Source organism: Mesoplodon densirostris, chromosome 2 (genome assembly GCF_025265405.1).
Source record: "Mesoplodon densirostris isolate mMesDen1 chromosome 2, mMesDen1 primary haplotype, whole genome shotgun sequence".
Classification (NCBI taxonomy): Eukaryota; Metazoa; Chordata; class Mammalia; order Artiodactyla; family Ziphiidae; genus Mesoplodon; species Mesoplodon densirostris.
This window is the reverse complement of record NC_082662.1, coordinates 43,233,618-43,253,174: the sequence shown is the minus strand read 5'-3', so window position 1 is coordinate 43,253,174 and position 19,557 is coordinate 43,233,618. Positions and strand designations below refer to the sequence as shown.

General features: G+C 55.1%; 1 protein-coding gene across 1 annotated transcript; it reads left to right on the top strand.

Moving 5' to 3' along the window:
- Positions 1-10,264: 10,264 nt before the first annotated feature.
- Positions 10,265-15,446, top strand: DMRTA2 (DMRT like family A2). Its single transcript, XM_060083389.1, has 3 exons — positions 10,265-10,335; positions 11,876-12,439; positions 13,958-15,446. The coding sequence occupies exons 2-3, from the start codon at positions 11,884-11,886 to the stop codon at positions 15,007-15,009; spliced, it is 1,608 nt and encodes a 535-aa protein (XP_059939372.1). The 5' UTR covers positions 10,265-10,335; positions 11,876-11,883; the 3' UTR covers positions 15,010-15,446.
- Positions 15,447-19,557: the final 4,111 nt, after the last annotated feature.

Sequence of the window (19,557 nt, the reverse complement as noted above, 5' to 3'; positions counted from 1 at the left end):
GGCACAGACAGTAAATGTTATACGAATGAATGAACTACAGAACTGCCCTCTGAGGTGGAACATACGATCCCTGTCTCTTACATTAATAAACTGAGGCTTAGAGAGGTTAAATCACTTGCCCCAAATCTCATAGCTACTATATAACATAACCCTGTCTAACTCCAAGGTAAATGTTTTTTCCCACCATGCATTTTCATCAGACCAGCATTTAATTTAAGTACTTTTAAGTTCCCTTTCCATATGGAGATTGGGTCAGTTTTGACTCATCCATCCATTCATCATTTAGGCTTTTCGTTAAACATTGATTCTCAGCCTCTACCCTTGGCCCAGAATTCCCAGGCTGGGGTGGGACTACCAACTTCAAGGCAGTGTGGTCAATGCTAGAGGAGTTCCAGGAGCTGTGGGAACCCAGAGGAGACCCCTAGTCCGGGCAGTCAGAGGGCTTCTGGAGAGGGGTGAAGCCCATCTAGGAGCTCTGGCCAGAGTCTGCTCTGTAATGAATGGGGCCACCCAAGCCCAACAGTCAGATCCCAGAGTTTGAGAAGGTAAGCAGCCTACAAGATCAGACTGGAGCCTGCCCCTCTGGGCTCGGGTCTCCAGGCCCCTGGAAATGTTATTGCCTTACTTGAGCACACACTGGTAACATTTGCATAGGACTTTCCTGAGGAGTTGGCAACAAAGAGAGTCTTACTGAAATTTTTCTGTGTTTTGGGAGTTGGGTGGAAGCACATGCAAGGGAAACCAGGTGTGGAGGCCAGGAACTTTGCTCTATTTCCAGAGGTGGATGCCAAGGCCTCAGCTGGATGGAGCATCCCACATGGGAATCGTCTTCTTCCTAGCTGGGTCTGCATAGACATTTCTCATTTCAGAGCATTTCCAAATCCAGCAGGTCTACCTTTTCTCATTCTACAGATGAAGAAATGGAGGACCAGAGCACTGAAGTGACTTGGCCAAGGCCTCCTTTCTGGCATGCCTTCAACTACACCAAGTATCAGTGGGGAACTGGCTTGCACAGCTGTTGCCTACATGCCTCAGTTTCTTCATATAAAAAAGGGGTGCATTTTATGAGTTTTTTATATGCTATGGGAGGTCATGAACACAGAGAGAAGAACAGGTTCTCTGGAATAAAAGTGTACTGTGCCACGGGGGCACAGAGCCCAGCCCCTGCCTTTGGGGAGCCCCACTAAGAACCAGCAGTTGCCAGGGTGTGCTCCAAATAGTGGAGGAGAAGAGAGGAGTGGGGGATGCTTCCAGAGGCTGGGGGTGGGCCCTGGGCTGGGCTGCTCCTTTCTTACTGACACAGTACCACTTTGTGCTTTGTGCTTTGTGACAAACATGTTCTGGTTAATGGAGCCCCTGGAGAAGGTGGTCGGTGGAGTGGGGAGGGAGGGAGATACCCCGGGCCTGCCAGAAGATCTCTGAGCCATGCAAATCCATCAGAATTCTGATTCTGAGGGAGTTTTCAGATTATGGTTCAAGTGCAGAGGCACTTCCTGTCACCAGCTCCCAGCTCCCCAGTCTTCCTTCTAATGGAGGCAAAAAGGTACCAAGAAAGGAACGGTTTTCCTCTCTGCAGGCAAAGAGAGGAAATCATTCATCCAACAACTGCTAACAAATAATAATACCCAATATACCTGAGTGTTTGCTACGTGTCAGACACTGAGGACTTTACATCAATTGTGTTACTGAAGCCTCACAATGATCCAATGAAAGCATTGTTTTTACTCCCATCTTAGGTAGGAGGAAATGTGACAAATGCAGGACTCCAGCCCAGGTCTGTTTCCACACTGGCAGCCCTGCTCAGCCAGGCCCTGTGACCAGAGGTACTGGGGATACATGAAGGGTGGTGCCAGACTCTTGCCTGGCAGTGAGGGCACAGTGTGGTCAGTCCTGAGGGGCGAAGGGGGGTTCTAGGTGCACAGAAGGGAGTGAAGAAACCCCCAAGAAAAGAGGCTCCAAACACCTTCCTCCACCCCTCCTCTACCCATCCCCAGGGGATCAGTTCAGAGAAATGGGGGTGAAGGAAGTGGCCTCAACTCCACCTCCAAGTCTCCAACCAGTCTCTTCTGTAGATGCAAAGAACAGTTCTCGTCCTCACCCCCCGCCCCAGCTGTGTGACCCTGGGAAAGTCACTTCCTCTCTCAGTTTCCTTCAGTATGAATTGGAGATGAAGATGGGTGGCTGCATGGCTTGAGAGAGGGGGCAATGCAGAGGCACTCGGAGAGCTTACAGGGTCAGCCTATGCGGACGGTACCTCTGACAAGTACAGGGGGCATCCAAGGGGCTGCGTGCTAAAGAGCCAGTAGAAGTTTCCCAGGTAACTGACTGGCCTGGGCCTGGGAACCAGGAGGGGGTGTCTGTACCTCGTTGCCACCCCAAGCCTGGAGTCTGAACCACCCACTGGGGCAAAAGGGCCTACTTGTGAGCCAGCTTCCCGACCCCAACCCTGCCACTGCCCTGGCCAGAGAAGAGAGTGAACATGTTGGGCTCCAGGCCAACCAGTATCCAGTCCTGAGCCAGTCATGCAGCTTGGAACTCACCCACCATACACAGTATGAAAGAAGACTGGGCGGTCCCAGGGCAGTGGCGGTGGAAGTCAAGAGTAGGAGAGCTCTTTTATCTGAGGGAGATAGGCCCGGGGGGTGGGGGGAGTCTGAGGCTGCCAGCGAGGATGGATTAGGTCTCTCCCTCCAAGCCACACCCCTCTCTCATGTCTTCATTTTGGTCAGTGACCTGGGGATTACAGGCTGCTGACAGATGATCCCTCCACTTCTGAAGCAGGGTCAGGACTCAAACCCGGCTGATTTCGGCCCAAGAACCAAGCCCTAATGCCCTTCCTCTTCGCATTTTCTTCCCCCCAAATGCGGTAGCCAGACCACTGCCATCCTCCAGGCAGTCTGATTCCTGTGTGGCCGGGAGGCAAGCCCAGAGGGGGTCACAGCAGCGGTGGCGCCCGAGTCGCGAGTCTGGATGGCGGGGAGTCTGGTTGGCGGGTCGGCCCCAGGGCTGATTCCCGGAATCGCTGTTTCCAAAGGCCCTCTTGGGAGATGGAGGCCAGGAGAAGGAAGGTCCAAAGAAGACCACCCTGCGTGTACACACCGTCCCCAAAGTCCCAGGAGGACCTGCAAATCACTTGGGCCTTTGCACCGTTTTGTCTGGGCAGAATCGCCTCTCTCTCTCCCTCCCTTCCTCGGCCTGGTCAATTCCAGGTCCTTCCAAACTCAGCTCCAGGAAACTGTGAGAACTAATTTAAAAGGGGGAGGGGTCAGAAAGGAGGCCGGTTTCAAGATAAGTATACTGTAATCCATAACTTTCTTCTGCTCCTATCATAACCAGTTAGATGTTGTAATGAGTGAAAAGATTCCATTCACAATAGCCACATAAAATGCCAAGGAATGCTTAAGGAACAGAACTATAGGAACAAAACGATAAAATTTACAAAGAGACATAAAAGTTGTGAATAAGTGAAAGTCATTCTGGGTCCTAGATGGAAAAATACCATACTGTGAAGACGTATAATCTCCCTCAAATTAATTTCTAAAGGCAGTTAAACCAACTTTCCAAAGGGCTTTTTAAACTTCACTTTCTTTTTGGAACTAGCCTTAAAAATTCTAACATATTTATTCAGAAAACTGTTTTTCCAAAACATCCATGAGAATTTTGGAGAAAAAAAAAAGAATCAGGAATCAGAAGGTGACTTGCCCTTCAAAGTGTTACAGAACTACAATAATTAAAATATGATACTAGTGCAAAAGGAAATAGCTCCCTAGATGAGAAAGCACTGAGAGGACCTAATTTCACCTGAGAATGCAGTGTAGCTATCTGGTCAGTGGGGACAGAGTGGGTTATTAAGTAGTGCTGTAATAACAGGCAAATCATTGGTGGGGGGGGGAATTAAATCACAAACTTCACATATTCCACCAAAATTAATTTCAAATAAAGATATAAATGTAAATAATTTTAAAAGCTCTAATATAAAATATAAGAATGCTTTTAGAAAGTTGGATTTGAAAAACCCTTGTTAAGTATGACCTGTAAATAGAATCTATAAAGAAAAAATGACAGATTTGACTACATGAAAAATTTTAATTTTGGTATAACAATAACAAAACAGGATCAACAAAAACAAAAATGGAGAAATGCAGCATATGTCCATATAAGAGGATACTGCTGCCTTTACTATATAAACAGCTATTACAAATTAAGAAAAAGAGAAACTATACGTTAGAAAAATAAGCAAAGATATACATAGATTTTTTAAAAACATGAGTGACCAACACATAGGAAAAACTAAGGAATCACTAAGGAAATGAAAATTACAGTGACAATAAGATACATTTTTCCTGCTTGAACTGGCAAAGATTAAAAAGATCAGCAGATGCACTACTGTTGAGTGTGTTCATTGATACAACTTTTCCTGAGGGCTGACAGGTAGCTATCAAAACCTTAAAAAAAAAAAAAAAGCCTCTGACCCTCTGACCATCAATCTTATTTCTAGGAATTTATCTTAAGAAAATAATTAGGCAAGTTCACAAAGGATGTTCATTGTAGCATTTTTTCAGTACAGCAAATATTGGAAACAAACTTAAATACCTATTAATAGGGAATTGGCTAAATAAATTAGGGTACATTCATACAATGTACCTACAGTTCATAGCAATTCTTTTAAAAGATTATGCAGATATATTGACTGATAAGAAAAAATGCTTATATTTGTAAATTAAAAAGCAAGTAACAAAAAGTATATTTTTGTAAATGTAGGCACACAGAAATATATATATTCCAGATATTCTTTGCTGAAATGTGTAAAATGTTTTATAATGTTTTACTTATCAGAACAGGCAATAATAATGTTTCCATTTGGGAAACCTGACGTTTTGCATCAGGGGTTCCTTTCTTCAGAAGCGTCCCTTGACCCTTCTTTGCCCACTCCCACCGCAGCCCTTTTCTCACTGTGAGGTCATTGACAGATGACTGTGTCCACAACTGGCCAACGAGCTCTTTAAGGGCCCATCACGATTGATTTATCTCCAGTCCTCAGGGCCAGGCGCATACTAGGTGCTCAATATTAGTGAAATGAATGAATGAATGACCAGTATTCACGTTTTCATGAATAATCAGCAAGTTGAATGGAATCGAATCGGCTGAAAGCCCCCAGGCCTGCTCCTACCCGCCCAGAACTGAAGGTGAGAAGAAAAATGCCTGAGAGTGGGAGTGGGATCTGGGTGCCTCTCTTCCTCTAGGCTCAGCAGCACTGCAACCCCGGCAAATTACGTTGCCTCGCTGAACCTTGGAAACTCGCCGACTCAACCCTGAAACGCGGAAAGTCACACCTCCCCCAAGGACTGCCTACCAAGCAAGACAGCACACACCAAGCGTTTAGCAGAGTAGCGGTACACAGTAGGCGCTCAAAACTAGAAGCAAGTAGTTGAGCAATGAACACCACTCTGCGCGTTTGTCCCAGGCTCAGATGCACTCAACGAGAAGGATGTGGAGACAGGAAGCCTGGCGACCCTGGGCGGCCGCCTCCCCTGCGCGTGACCTGCAGACACCGGGGCTGGATCCAAAGGAGGGCTGCTGCTGTGGCTCTGTGTTGGGGCTCCGGCCGCGCACCCCGCGTGGATGCCCTGGCTCCCCCGCCCTCAGCTAGGGCCCCGGCCCACTCCTTCCCTGGGGCCGGAGAGCCGGGGAAGGGACTGGTCCTGCGGGGGCGCGAGGTAAGTATTCCGAGAGGGGCCTCAGGCCAGACATCCGTCCCCCGCATCCAGCCCGAGCCCTCGCCTAGACCCCGGCAGAACTTGGGCCTTGGGTAGGGGCCTCCCCTGGTACGCCTGGGTTCGAATTCTGCTCTGTCCTGTACTAGTTGTAAGATGTGGGTCAAGTCGCCTCACTTCTCTGAGTCTGTTTTCTCACCTGTCAAGTGGGCTAACTGGACTTGCCTCTCAGAGACAGGGCATGGTGCGACTTAAGACACTGTGAAGGAAGGGCGAGGCGCAGGGTCCCTCCCAGGAAGAGCGCCTGAGAAGTCAAGCGCCACGATGGCAGAGGGTCTTTCTGGCTGCAAAGTTGTACCTGGGTCCTTGGTCCTGGCCTAGGCCGGACCTGTGGCCTTGACCACGCAAAAGCCGTTTTAGCGGGCTGGGGACCTGCACTGCAAGCCAGGCTGCGCTTCTCCCTGTCCATCTGGGGGTGCACGCGGCTGACATCTTAACGTGGCTCGAGAGTTGATCCGGCGGAAAATGTTGTCGTTGTGTGTCTATGCGTATACAGGTGTGTAAGTATCCACGCGCGTGTCGTATGCACAAGAGCGTCCGTGGTTGTTCAAGAAACAGCGTGCTTGGGGCGGCCGGCGGAGAATCCTCCCAAAGGCACCTTCCCTCTTTTCTCCACGCCCCCCTCCGGGTAAGGAGTTTCAGCCAAACTAACGGAATCTGGCGCGGCCAGGGGAGGGGTAGGGATGGGAGGGGCGATTCCGTCCCGGAGCCACTGGTTTGAGGATAATTACTTTTAATGTCAGAAAGATTTAGTTTAATATCATCTCTATTAGGCTGCCGGGAGGGTAATTAAACGCGACGCGCCGCAGCCGGCAAACAGATGGCGTCTGCTTGCTCCGAGGCCGCGGGCAAACAGCGCAAAAGTCAATGCCACCCGGGTTCCCCACCAGCACCCCCGGCCCTGCTCCTACTCTGCGCCACCGCGCCGCGCCTCCAGCCCCCTCCATACCCTCAGTCCCCAGCCCCGGCCTCACCCTGGGTCTCCAGCAGGGCTATCCCTTTGTACCCCACCACTGCCTGGGCAGGGGCGAGGGTTGGGGACCAGTCTCAGACATGAAGGAGGTGGATTTTCGTTGCTCAGAGTGTTCCCCCGGGGCCCTCACACCCTGGCACGGCAGAGGCGTAAGCAAATGAGTTTGAGCCAGGAGGACGTGCATGAGTGAGTGTGTATGTGTGTGACTCTGTGAAGATGGGCTTTCTGCCCTCAGCCACTTCATTTGTCCCGGAGGTCTGGCTTTCTCTGCTCAGGGTCCAGCGGCCCGCAAGGCCCTCGGGTAGGGTTAGGTCCGTGGACGAGCGATGGCGCAAGTGCACGAGCATATGCTCCGGTCTGGTGTTCAGCCACTGAGATGGGAATCTGTGAACACCTGGGTGAGAGGTCACTCACCGAGTGAATGTCTCAGAATAAGGACATGCTTATGAGAGTGCTGTGAAGTCCATCAAACTTTCCGAAGGGATCCTCTCAGGTGGGAGAGCAGCGTCAGAGATGCATGCACCCACTGGGCGGACACTCCGTGCAGGTACGAGGTGTGTCCAAGACTTGTGCAGAATGAGGTCACACGTGCAGACTGTGTGTCCAGCTGTGAAGCCACACTCTGGTGTGTGTCAGGGGCGTAGCCCCTAATGCCTCAGTCTGGGCATGCTCTCCCCACCGCTGGCAGCTCTGTCCAGCCACCCCCTTCTGGTCTGCTCCCCTCTGAGAGCACAGGCCAAATCAGGACTAGCTCAGAGTGGCCTATGGAGGTGTGAGTGCAGTGACTTCGACCAAGGACGGTTACTCTGACTCCTTCCATGGCACATTCACTCCCATGAGCAGGGGGGACATCAGAACCTCGGGGATATCAAAAGAAAGATTGTGGGTCCCGGACCTGTTGGGCTGTGATCCCAAGGAGGGAGGTGACTGCTCTAGGGGTGGGCAGGTTCCCTCTGGTTGGTCTGGGTTCCAGGATGTGTCCTCTCCCCAACTTAAGAAAATGAGATTCCTTCTACGCCAGCGGGAAAACGCGGGGATCCCAAATCCTGTGGCTTGACGCTTGGCTGCCGCAGGATCACTGGGACCAGACTGGGGGAATCTCACAGTGGCCTGGCCTCAAGTGAGAAGAGGGGTGTTTGGGCCAACGCCCCTCCGGAAGCTAGGCAGATTTCTATTGTTCATTTCGTTTGGGGTTTAAATTAATGTCTCGAAAACTTTATCCAAGGTAGCTCTGGGAGGAGGCGCCGGATTCTGTCGTCTCTCCTCCACCCACTGCCCTGCCAGGGTGCAGTTAACGCATAGATTTCCTTGACCTCATAACCTCAAGTTGTTGGAAGGTGGGGTCTGGGTCCTTCGCTCCTAAAGGATTTTTATCCCAGACTCACTCCCTTACCCTCAGTCCATGCGGGAGACCCAGCGGGAGCTGATCCCTTTCTCTCTCCCAAACATGTTCTCAGGCTCCAGCGAGTGGAATTTGCTAGGAGCGAACAGCCGGGTTTCTAGCCTTATCGCAGACTGTCAAGGTCTGAGCACGCTGCGCGCGGCCCTGGTCAACTTTCTGGAAGCAATCTGTCCGAATCTGCCTGGCTCTTGCGCGCACCACCCCCTCCCCGCCCCGGTATTCGGTTTGGCTTCGCCGAGGAACCTGCGCGAGGTCCCGCGCTGTGCGGTGGGGCCTCGCTTGTCTCGCCTTCCTACCCCAATCCCCAGCCCCCGGCGTAAGAGGCGTTCGGGCCGGCAGCAGTAGACCTGCCAAGTGGAAGGGGCTGCGTTCCGAGGCTCCCGGCCGAGTCTGCACGCCCAGTACGTCCGAGCCCCGGCTGGCGCGGGCCAGAGCCTGGGGGCCCTGGAAGTTCGAAAGGGCAACGCGGCAACCCTTGGTCGGGAGTGGAGGGAGAACGACTGGAAAACTCATTTTTTTCTCATGAATTAAACGAATTTTCTTTACTCTGAAGGAGAGAGAGAAAAGTAGAAAAGAAAAATGAGTGAGAGAACATTAGAACGAGGAAAAGACAGAAAGTAAAGGGAAAGAGAATCACAGCGAGAGAAACCCGAGGCGATCCCGCCTGAGGACCGCGGCATTAATTCCAGATGTTGCCATTCAAGAGGGAAACAAAATCCGAAACTGTTACCTCCTCTGCGCACCGAGCTGTTCCTCAGAGCCGTGACGTCAGGACGGGAGGGTAAGGCGAAAGTTAAAACTACTCATTGGGGCCCGCGGCGACCTTGTCTCTGGACCGGAAGAACAGGCAGACTGATGTGCGTCCTGCGTCCAAGAGGATATAGGGAGACAGAGAGAAGCCACTTTTTACTTTCGTTTAAAAAAGAAAATCAAATTTTTAACTTAAAACAACGACGAAAAGAATCCCACCACGACGGAAAAGATATCTAGATGCTGCAGAAGTGAGGAAAGGAAAGAGAAAAATGGGCAGAAGGACGGGGTTAGAGGGGCTGGGAAAGGAAAGGCGCAGAGCGCACTGCCCCGGCGGGCGCCGACAGGAAGCGCTATCCCATTTCTCCTCTCCCGGCTCCTTAAAAACGAAAATCCTCAACCCACACTTACCCTCCGTGATGCCTATCGTACCAGGACTTTTAAAATAAAGGATCTGCCTTTTAAAGGCGGCGTGGGGGGAGGGGGGGAAAACAGCCTCCACTACCCCAAACGCGTTGGACTTGGGAGCATGCCGAAACAGAGCTGGATGGATGGAGGAAAAATCTTCCTGGCATTTATGCCATGAGCACCCTCCCTTCTCCACCCCCGCGCTCCCATTCCACCCCCACCCCGACCGCGGTAATTAAATTGTCACCTGCCCCTATCCCGCCCTGGGCCGCCAGGGCTACTTGGGGAGGTTGACCTTGCCAAGCGCCCCCGGCCAGTGAGAGCGGCGCAGCGGAGCCCGCGCCCCAGAAACCGAGGGGTTACACACGTCTACTTAGAGGCGCACCCGACACGGTAATTAGGCGCAATTCACACGCTCTCGGGCACACGGAAACTACTTGTCACGGTATTTTCAACGCTCCTCCTTGCCCACTTTTTCCCCCTCCTTCCCTGGAGCGCCCCCTCCCCTCCCCGAGGCCCTCAGAGAAGCTTTTGGAGTTTCGAATCTTTCGGACACTGTAGAGTGCGGGGCTCCCCGGGCGCGGGCCCGGCCAATCAGAGCGCCGTCTGCCTCCCCTGGCCAATGGCAGGCGCCACATTGTTGGCCAATTCTGTCTAATGGAGCCCTAAGGAGCAACAATAGAGCTGGGGAGCTGCTCATTGAGAGTCTGGCAGCGCCGGGCAGCTGGGGCCAGACTGTGTGCAGCGTCCGGCGCGCTCCGCGAGGGGACGCGGCGCGGCAAGGGCCGGGTCGTGGGTTCCAGCCAGTCGATCCCTAAACGGTTCCCCGGCTCCGATTTCCGACGGAAGGGTTGGACTGCGCAGCGTTCTGAGGGGGTCCGGAAGTTCGGACATGGTGACTGAAGGAGGGTGACGTGGTCAGATAAGGGGCCGGGGGCAAGGGGAAGAGGCTGAGAGCGCCAGCGTCGCGAGCGGAGCTGGGAGGCGCGTGCAGCGCCCGCGGAGGAGGATCCCCGAGCCCAAGGCAGGTAGTTGAGGGCCGCAGGGAGGGCAGGGGAGGCGGCCCGGCCTTCCGCCCCTGTTGATGAAGCCCGGGCCACTCTGGCCTCAGGGACTGCGCGGCTCGAGGGGCCTGAGGGAAGAAGGCAGCGCGCAAAGGAACGGGGCCCAGAATTCTTGGGTGGAGACACCAGGATTCGGGCTCAGGCGGGGAACCGGGGACCCAGAGGAGGCCGCGGCGGAAGCTTAGAGTTGGGCCCGCTTGGGCCTTCTGAGGCCACGGCGCAGGGGGGACTCCTGCGTTCTCTCAGACCCAGTTCCAGAGGCGACTCCCACGCCTCGGTGGTGCCTGCTGGGCCATTCAAGTCCCAGGAACCCAACTCCGAGACCAGAACTTGGGAATCTGCTCCCGAGCGGGGTCCCGCGGTGCCCCAGAATGGAGAGGGCGTGTCTGACGACAGGATCCCTAAACCGGGAGGGGAGGGGAAGGCCGGGTGAGTTGGTCAGCTAAAAGGCTCTCCCTCCTGCAATGCTTAACTTTTGCAAGATACTTTTTCCTCCCCGACTACTCCAGACTACAAGGCTAAAAACTGTGCCACAGGTTTACTCCATCTCCAAGCCCAGCCTATGCCTGAGGGTTTTTTTTTTCACGCACACCCCTCTCTCCCGCGTGGACCCTGGGTCCCAGACCCCCATATTACCTGTTTCTCACTGTTTTCTTCGCCCCTCAAGCTAATCCTCGGGCTGGGTTTGCCTATAGAAGGAAAGATCCTTCTACTGCATTTCCTCTGTAATCCACCTCCCCAGGCCTCCTGTACTCCGCTCCACACCATTTTCTCTTCCCCGCTAGAGGCCCGCCCCTTGGAACTTGTACCCCCACATTTCCACGGGTCCCTGGGCTCCTGGGCCTAACTTTGCCCCTGAGTTGTTTCCTAGCCTTCACTCCACTTCCTAGAGCTTTTTTTTTTTTTTTCGACCCTGAGTTTTCTCTCCAACTCCTGCTCCCACCAGCAAAAAATCTTCCAGCCCAACCAGCTGAACTCTATGCTTTGATATTACCCTCCTCTTCACCCTTCTACAAAACTGAACGTTTCGCCTTGGGTTTTCCTGTTTTGCTCTTGGCATCAGTCTAACTGTTGGGTCAAAATTTTCTAATTCGAGTCCCATCAAACAAACATTTCTCTCTGCCTGTCTAACCTCAGTTCTGCTAAACTCTGGGGGATCTTTTTTTTTTTTCCAAACCCGTGTTACATTCATCTGAACCAATGACTTTCAAACTTTATATGTCTTTTAATTTTTTTCAGTGGAACCACTGATTCAGATGAAATCTTACACCCAATACATAATTCAGTTATAAGAACTCTGGTGGGAGTGGGGTCGGGGAGCTGGGCATTTACAAGGGGACTCCAAAGGCACCTCCTCCCAGCGATTCGGCAACTGCTAGCCAAACCTCCCGCTGCCGAAATGCCCCTCTCTAAACCTGGATTCCTCCAGGGTGCGCTTTAGCTTAGCGCACCATGCGCTCCTCACCGCAAGTTTCTCCCCTCTTCCCACGGTGTTCCACGCCAGGTCCTGCCATGGAGCTGCGCTCCGAGTTGCCCAGCGTACCCGGCGCGGCGACGGCGGCTGCGACAGCGACGGGGCCGCCCGTGGCTTCGGTGGCGTCGGTGGCAGCGGCGGCGGCGGCGGCCGCTTCGCTACCTGTGAGCGTGGCGGGCGGCTTGCTGCGAGCGCCGCCGCTGTTGTTGCGGGCTGCGGAGAAGTACCCGCGGACCCCCAAGTGCGCGCGCTGCCGCAACCACGGCGTGGTGTCTGCGCTCAAGGGCCACAAGCGCTACTGCCGCTGGAAGGACTGCCTGTGCGCCAAGTGCACGCTCATCGCCGAGCGCCAGCGCGTCATGGCGGCGCAGGTGGCGCTGCGCAGGCAACAGGCGCAGGAAGAGAACGAGGCGCGCGAGTTACAGCTCCTCTACGGCACTGCCGAGGGCCTGGCGCTGGCCGCCGCCAACGGCATCATCCCGCCGCGACCCGCCTACGAGGTCTTCGGCTCAGTGTGCGCCGCCGACGGTGGGGGGCCGGGAGCGGGAGCGCCCGCGGGGACCGGAGGCGGCGCCGCGGGCGCGGGGAGCTCAGGTGAGGAGAGGGGAGCAGGGACGGGGTTCAGGGGCGCGCGGCCCAGGGACTTGTCTCGGTACTGAAAGAGTAGAATCCCGTTCTCCAAACACCCCACCTGGTGGAGTTGCCCGCGCACCAAGCCCTCGATTTGAGGCACAAACACACAAACTTTCCTTTCTCCCCTTTCTGAAGCATTTGCACTTTATTCCTTCCTCTCACCGCAGGCCCAAATGTAAACGCTTTAATCTTATTGCCTCTACCCAAACGCAGCCATGTCCCAGCTTTCTTGATCACTTCGCTGGGTCTGCTCCCCAGCGCGAGAACCCACGCGTCCTATCTTTTCTTTCATTCTGCGCTTCTCCACAAGCCGCAGATCCCTCCGCTCCTTCCCAACTCTCTTCAGCAATCCGACCCTCTCCAAGTCCCCTCCCCCGCCCCGCTTCGCTTTCTCTAGGTACTGAAGACGCCGAATTCCTTCCCCACCCCACTCCCCCCCCGCCCCCGCAGGATTCCGTTTCTCCTGTTCCTAATGTTCCCTGGTCAACCGCCTTGCTCCTTCTTTCTAGCTTCCTTCCCCGCTCGCCTCCCTTTTCTCAGAGTACGTGCTCTCTCCCTTCTCTCAATCCCCTTTCCTCTTCCCAGTGCACTCCCTGTCCGGCTCTGGCCGCACCCTCTTCTTCGAAACTCCCTAGGCTTTTGGGGGAGGGGGTGCGGAATTAGGCCTGGGCTCACTCAGCTTCCAGCTTGGGAGGAAAGAACTTCTTAGGTCTTAATTTTTTAAAGATTTTTTATGTGGACCACTTTTAAAGTCTTTTTATTGAATTTGTTACAATATTGCTTCTGTTTTATGTTTTGTTTTTTGGCGGGAGGCACGTGGGATCTTAGCTCCCAATCAGGGATCAAACCTGGACCCCCTACGTTGGAAGGTGAAGTCTTAACCACTGGACCGCCAGGGAAGTCCCACTTAGGTCTTAATTTTGGAAAGGATGGATTAGAAATAGAGGCTCTACCTTTGCCTGTAGAGAGGCTTGGGATCTTGTAAATGCCCAAGGTGCATTCCCCTCCAGGCTGTGCTGCCCAGGGCCACAGAGCACCCAGGGCTGGGTTGGCTCTTGGAATCACAGGGGTGGAGTGAGGTCTTCTATACAGGGTGCGGTGCAGGTGCAAGTTGTGTTGGCTCCTGTTTGACCTCTGGATCAGGCCACTTCTGCAGAGCAGGCCGAGACTAGGAAGGGTGAAGGTACTGGGCACAGATGTAGGAAGAGGGTCACTGGACACTGAGGTTACAGGGCACAGGTGGTTGGGGTTCTGGGTACAGAAAGAGAATGCGCTCTGGGAGCCGAGAAAGAGCCAGGGCTGTAGGGGCTCAGAGGGGAAAGAATGCTGGAAGAAAAAGAAAGAAGGGTTTTGGAGCCAGTGAATGAGGGTTGTGAGGCTCAGAGGGAAAGGAAGCTGGACTCCAAAGGGCTCTGGTGCTGTGGGGTGCGGTCACTTCCCTGATAACCCTCCTTTACATACCCCTTTCTCCCCTCCTAGAGGCCAAGTTACAGAAGTTTGACGTATTCCCCAAGACGCTGCTTCAGGCAGGCCGCGCAGGCAGCCCGCAGCCGCCGCCGGGAAAGCCCTTATCACCCGACGGCGCGGACTCTGGTCCCGGGACATCGTCCCCAGAGGTGCGAGCGGGCTCGGGCTCGGAGAACGGCGACGGCGAGTCCTTTTCTGGGTCGCCCCTGGCCCGGGCCTCCAAGGAGGCAGGTGGCAGCTGCCCAGGCAGCGCTGGCCCCGGAGGCGGCGGCGAGGAGGACAGCCCGGGATCCGCCAGCCCTCTGGGTTCAGAATCCGGTTCCGAGGCCGACAAAGAAGAGGCAGAGGCCGCGCCCGCGCCCGGGCTGGGCGGGGGCCCGGGTCCACGGCAGCGGACGCCGCTAGACATCTTGACGCGCGTCTTCCCGGGCCACCGGCGGGGTGTCCTGGAGCTAGTGTTGCAGGGCTGCGGCGGCGACGTGGTGCAGGCTATCGAGCAGGTGCTGAACCACCACCGCGGGGGCCTGGCGGCCGGCCTCGGCCCCGCCGTGCCCCCCGATAAGGCCGCGGTAGGGGCAGTAGCAGCAGCGGATGACGCGTGGCCTGGCCGCGTCGACGCCGCGGCCGCCGGGGGGCCGGGGCTGACCGCGCCGCTGCAGGCGGGCCCAGCCGCACCTCCGCACCATAGACCTTTGCTGGCCGGCGCCATGGCGCCCGGGGCGCTGGGCTCGCTGAGCAGCCGCTCGGCCTTCTCGCCACTGCAGCCCAACGCCAGTCACTTCGGCGCCGACGCGGGCGCCTACCCGCTAGGCGCGCCGCTCGGCCTCAGCCCCCTGCGCCTGGCCTACTCGGCGGCGGCGGCGCACAGTCGCGGCCTGGCCTTCATGGCTCCCTACTCCACCGCCGGCCTGGTGCCCACACTCGGCTTCCGCCCGCCCATGGACTACGCCTTCAGTGATCTCATGCGCGACCGCTCGGCCGCCGCCGCTTCTGTGCACAAGGAGCCTACCTACGGCGGCGGCCTGTACGGGCCCATGGTCAATGGTGCCCCTGAGAAGCAGTAGGGCGAGCGGCCCGGCAGTCGGGCGGCCCCCAAACAGGGACCCCAGGCTTGCCCCGCGGGCTGCCGGCCCGTCTTTGCCTGGTGCGCTCTCTGCGCCCCGGCTGGGATCCTCTCGCTCCAAGGTGGTTTTCAGTTTTGTTTTGGACGGTGGGTGGGGAGAGCTGAGCAAAGAGGAGCAGCTTCAGATGCAGATGTTCTCGGAGGGGATGTGAGACCCCCATCCTCGTCCCGCGACCCCATCAAGGCTCCCCATCCCTTCAGAAGGCCGGGAATTCTTGAGAATTCAGAGGCTGCAGCCGCTGCGCAAGCTCCTGCCTCTCCTGTCGCTATGCTCGTCACACCTGCCCGCGCTCCCAAATGGTTGGCAGGATAGTCCGAGAGTCTGTCTTCTGTGTCTCCCCCTCCCTTAAAAAATTTTTAATATTCGCTCTAACAAATATAAATTTAGGATGTATAAATCTCTTGGCACTGAGTCGAGTCTTTGGGACACACATATATATCGATATCAATTGTAAAAAAAAAAAAAGGAAACAAGTTCTAAGGTGCACTTTCTTCGTTGCGGTATTTGTCGCTCTCTTTGTTGCTTATGCCGATAAGCATGGGTTTCCTTGGTGCAGTGTGAGTTTTTATATATGTATAAATCTATATATAAACTATACATATATATACAAGCCAGTGTATAATGTTATAAAATGGAATTCTAAGTTATTAATTGTAATCTGTAGGTGACCTCGGTATTAACGTGAAAAATATTCAAAAACAAGCAAAAAAAGGACAAAACGGAAAAAAATTAGACTATGCGCGCATTGTACTTATCAGGTTTTATAGATTAAATATATTGTAAACTCGAGACGAATCCTGCCCACCCACCCCTCTTGCCTGCGGCCTGTCTCTCCCTAAGGAGCGGTCTAGGTGCGCACTGAAGCAGGAACAGAGTGACCCGTGACTGAGCCGGAACCGCCCGCCGGAGGGCCCATCCCCGCCTCGCGGGACTCGCCAGGCACCTCGGCCGAAGGGCCGGCAGCAGAAAACGCTGCTGCAGAGAATGGCTCACTTTGTGCTTTCCTTTGCCTAGACATAAGCTAGAAATAAATGTTATTTTCTAAGAAAACAGCAACGAATCCCGTCCCGCTTCTCGGGCGGCCGGGTTGATAATCTTAATTCCTCGCCGGAACCGCGGTATCAGGGAGAAGCTTGACCGAGGTCCGGAGGGTGCTTACGACCCTCGGGAGTGCGGGGCGAGGAAACTTCCTGCAGCGCCTGGGAGAGGCGCGCGCTCAGCACTCCGGGAGGAGCGGCGCCCGCCGTGCTTGTGGGACCTGGTGTCCCCCCCACTCCCCGCTCGGGCGCGCGGGTTGCGGAGGGGTCGCCTTGCCAGTGCTCTCGGTCCCCGGAGTCTTGCGAGGCCGGCGGCCGGGTTCCCGTTCTCTCCGGGGCGCAGATTTGGGCGCCCGCCGCGCGCCTCCCTGTTCAGGTTTGGAAGGAACGGCAGCCGAGACGGCGGCTGGGGAGGGAAGGCTAAGACCGCTCTCTCACAGAGGCCAGCGGCCTGGGGGTTATTTTTGGGGTGGTGGGGCGCTGCCTTCGCCCTAGACAGTGTAATCTGAGAGCGGCGGTGAGGACGCGCCTTCCAGCCCGACCTCACTCCGCGCCCCTTTTTTACCTTCCCTCCTTAAGCGGAGCTGAGGAAATTGGCGGCTCCGGGGCCGACACCCGTCTCCGGCCTCCCGGAGTCCCTCCCGCTTCTGGCTGGGTGACTCCCCCTCTCCGAGAAACAGGGTGTCCCCTCCCCTAGGCTGGGCCGGCGACTTCCCAAGGTAAACTTCTGGGGCCGGCTCGAGTTCCGCCAGGCGGTGAAACTTAATAGCAGGGACAAGAAAACGGTTTAATAAAGAAGGGCTTTAATAGGGAACTAATTTGATTGAGTTGCCTAATTCCACTTTAATTGGAAAGGGGTTTGGCTGTTTGGTTATAAAGTGCGAGGGTGATGAGGAGCTGGAAGTGGGGGGAGAAGGGGCGAGAGCAGAGAGATGGGGCAAGAGAGAGCTGGGGCGAGACGGGCAGTGAAGATAGGGAGGAACGAAGAGAGAGACGAGAAAGAAAAGAGGGGAGAGTTACCTAGGAAGTAGAGAGGAAGGCGGAAGAAAGTGTGCGGGAGCTTCTAGAAGTGTGAACTTTCTTGCGCCTCAAGGCTGCGCGCTCTCAAGCCTCCCACTCCAGGTTTTCCCTCCTCCCACTCCAGGTTTTCCGAGGCCTCGCGTCCTCTCTCAACCCGCGCTCCAGCTGCCCCCTCCTCGGCATCCGCCCTCTTCCCCACTCTAGGTGAGCTTAAGATCGGTCTTGGTCTCTTGGTTTCAGGAGGGATCTATACTGGGTCCGCTGAAGTTTTTGGTTCCTGCTGGTGCTCAGGTCAGACGGAGAGAGGCGGCCTGTGGGCCCGCGTTACCCACTCTCTAGAACACCTGGAGCTTAATAGCTTTCAAGGTCATTATTTTAGTTTATCCTCACGGCAAACCCGGGAAAATGCAGTGAGTTGTTTATTATCGTCTCCATTTTACAGAGGAGGAAACCGAGGTCCAGAATGGTTCAGGGACTTGTCCAACCATCCGGGGACCTTGAATCTCTTTTCCTTTCCATTCTCCCAGTGGGCCTGTTACTCCCTCTCCTCCCGTGAAGCGGTCTCGGCTGGCCGACGGCGGGGGCTCTGCGGTAACCCACCTCCTGTGTACACGTGCGGCCCAGAGAGGAGAAGCGGCTTGCTCCTAGCGCCCAGAGAGGCCGCGGCCTCAGCTTTGGACTTCAAGCGTCGTCTTCCGTAGAACTCAGAATGGTTCTCCCGCGGTGGAAGTTAGAAGGGGTGGAGTAGTGGGGTTCCAAGGTTCCTCCCCTCCCTGGCCCGACGATAGAAACCCAGGGTGGTCAGCCACAGGCGCCTGGCAAAGTCCTGCACCCTCGGGGCCCCGGACTCCGCTGCCCACGGAGCAGTCAGGAAGACTAAGGCTCAGAGGCTGACAGTGACCGGCCCAGGGTCGCACATCCAGGCTCTGAGGAGCGAGAATCAGAGCCCAGGACACTCAAGCCGGGTTGCTAGGTTGCAGCGGTGGGAGTGGCAGGGGCGGAAGAGTGGCACCTTTGGTTCAGGGAGCTTCCGCAGCGGGCGGGAGGGGGCTGGGGCCTGAGCTCCCCTGGGATCCGTATTGGGGAGGAGCTTGGGGTTCTCGCTTGGGGCGTTGTTCTCACCCCTGATGGAGAGGACAAAGGTGGGAGCATCACCTCTTTTCTCCTGGGAGGGGAAGATGGGACAGGAGTTCCCTTCCTGATCGCTACTGTCTGTGTTTATTTCCAAACTCTTCCCTAAGCCGGCTGGAGCCGACTCAGTCCTGTGCCTTGCGGGAGACACACTCAACCGAAATGGTAGTCCTTTTAAAATTATCTTCTCCTTCTCCTCTTCCTCTTCCTCCTCCTCCTCCAACAGCAGCACTGTGTGCCTACTGTGTGCCAGGTCCTGTACTAAGCACATTCCCTGCACAGGATCCTGCTCAGTGGGTGAGAAAGAGCCAAGAGCTGGGATCCAGGCTCCGTCACTGGCTAGGTTTATTCATTCACAGATTACTCAAGTCAGCAAATATTTGCTAAGTACTTACTGAATGCCAAACCCAGTGCAACACAGGTGCCATCCCTGCCCAATAAAAACTATGTGTTGGGAGTTGAGTGGGGGAGGCAACTAAGCAGGCAAGGAGGAGGCACTGATCAGGGCCAGGGAGGTCTGCCAGGGAAAGGCAAGTTAGGCAAGGTGCTTCACCTTAGTTTCCTTCTCAGTGAAATAGGGCTAATAGTAGTGTATGCCACTTTGAGTGCTGTGAGGATTAAATGAGGTATTGTGCAAAGAGCTCTTGGCTCAGTGCCTACTCACTAGGCTTCCATTATTATAATTCTCAGATTCTTTGGTGTGGATATTGTCCCATTTCACAGAGGAGTGAACAGCTCGGAGCAAGTTCAGCTTATCAATCCTCTAAAGTGTCACAAGTTATGGGAGGCATCCTGCCCAGAGCAAGGGGCCATAGAGAAAGGTCATCAAATTGGAGAGTGTGGGTTCTGGAGATGCTTCTGAGAAGGGGTGAGGCTGCAGCTGGGTTCTGAGGGGCTTGATGAGGGGCAGCATTGCAATTCATGGCAGGAAATGGGTGAGGGAGTGAGGGGTTCCTCTAAAGGAGCAGGTGGAGAGGGAGGAGGAGGGGGCAGGCTGTGATGTTAGAGGTTAGAGGTCAGATCATGGAGATCGTTGAACTCCAGAATAAGGCTTTCAGAGTCTGGGTACCGGGAGCCATTGACAGCAGTGCCTGGTGAGATTTGCGTTTGGATTGGATAGATTGTTAGGAGGAAGGCTGAACCCCTCCGAGGGGGAGCCGTGAGAGATGGCAGCACCAAAAAATGACCAGTGGGAGCAGGGACAGGGAGAGAAGAGGTTGACTTCAAGAACTGCTGGGACCCAGACTCTCCACCGTTGATCCAAGCTGGGAGGAGGACTCATGGCTGATTTGCAGGTGTC

What these genes read in the sequence shown, in the direction of transcription:
- DMRTA2 (XM_060083389.1), top strand. Translation starts at nt 11,884, where the DNA reads ATGGAGCTGCGCTCCGAGTTGCCCAGCGTACCCGGCGCGGCGACGGCG. An exon ending in CGCGGGCGCGGGGAGCTCAG is followed by an intron (nt 12,440 to 13,957) that starts GTGAGGAGAGGG and finishes CTCCCCTCCTAG; the next exon opens with AGGCCAAGTTACAGAAGTTT.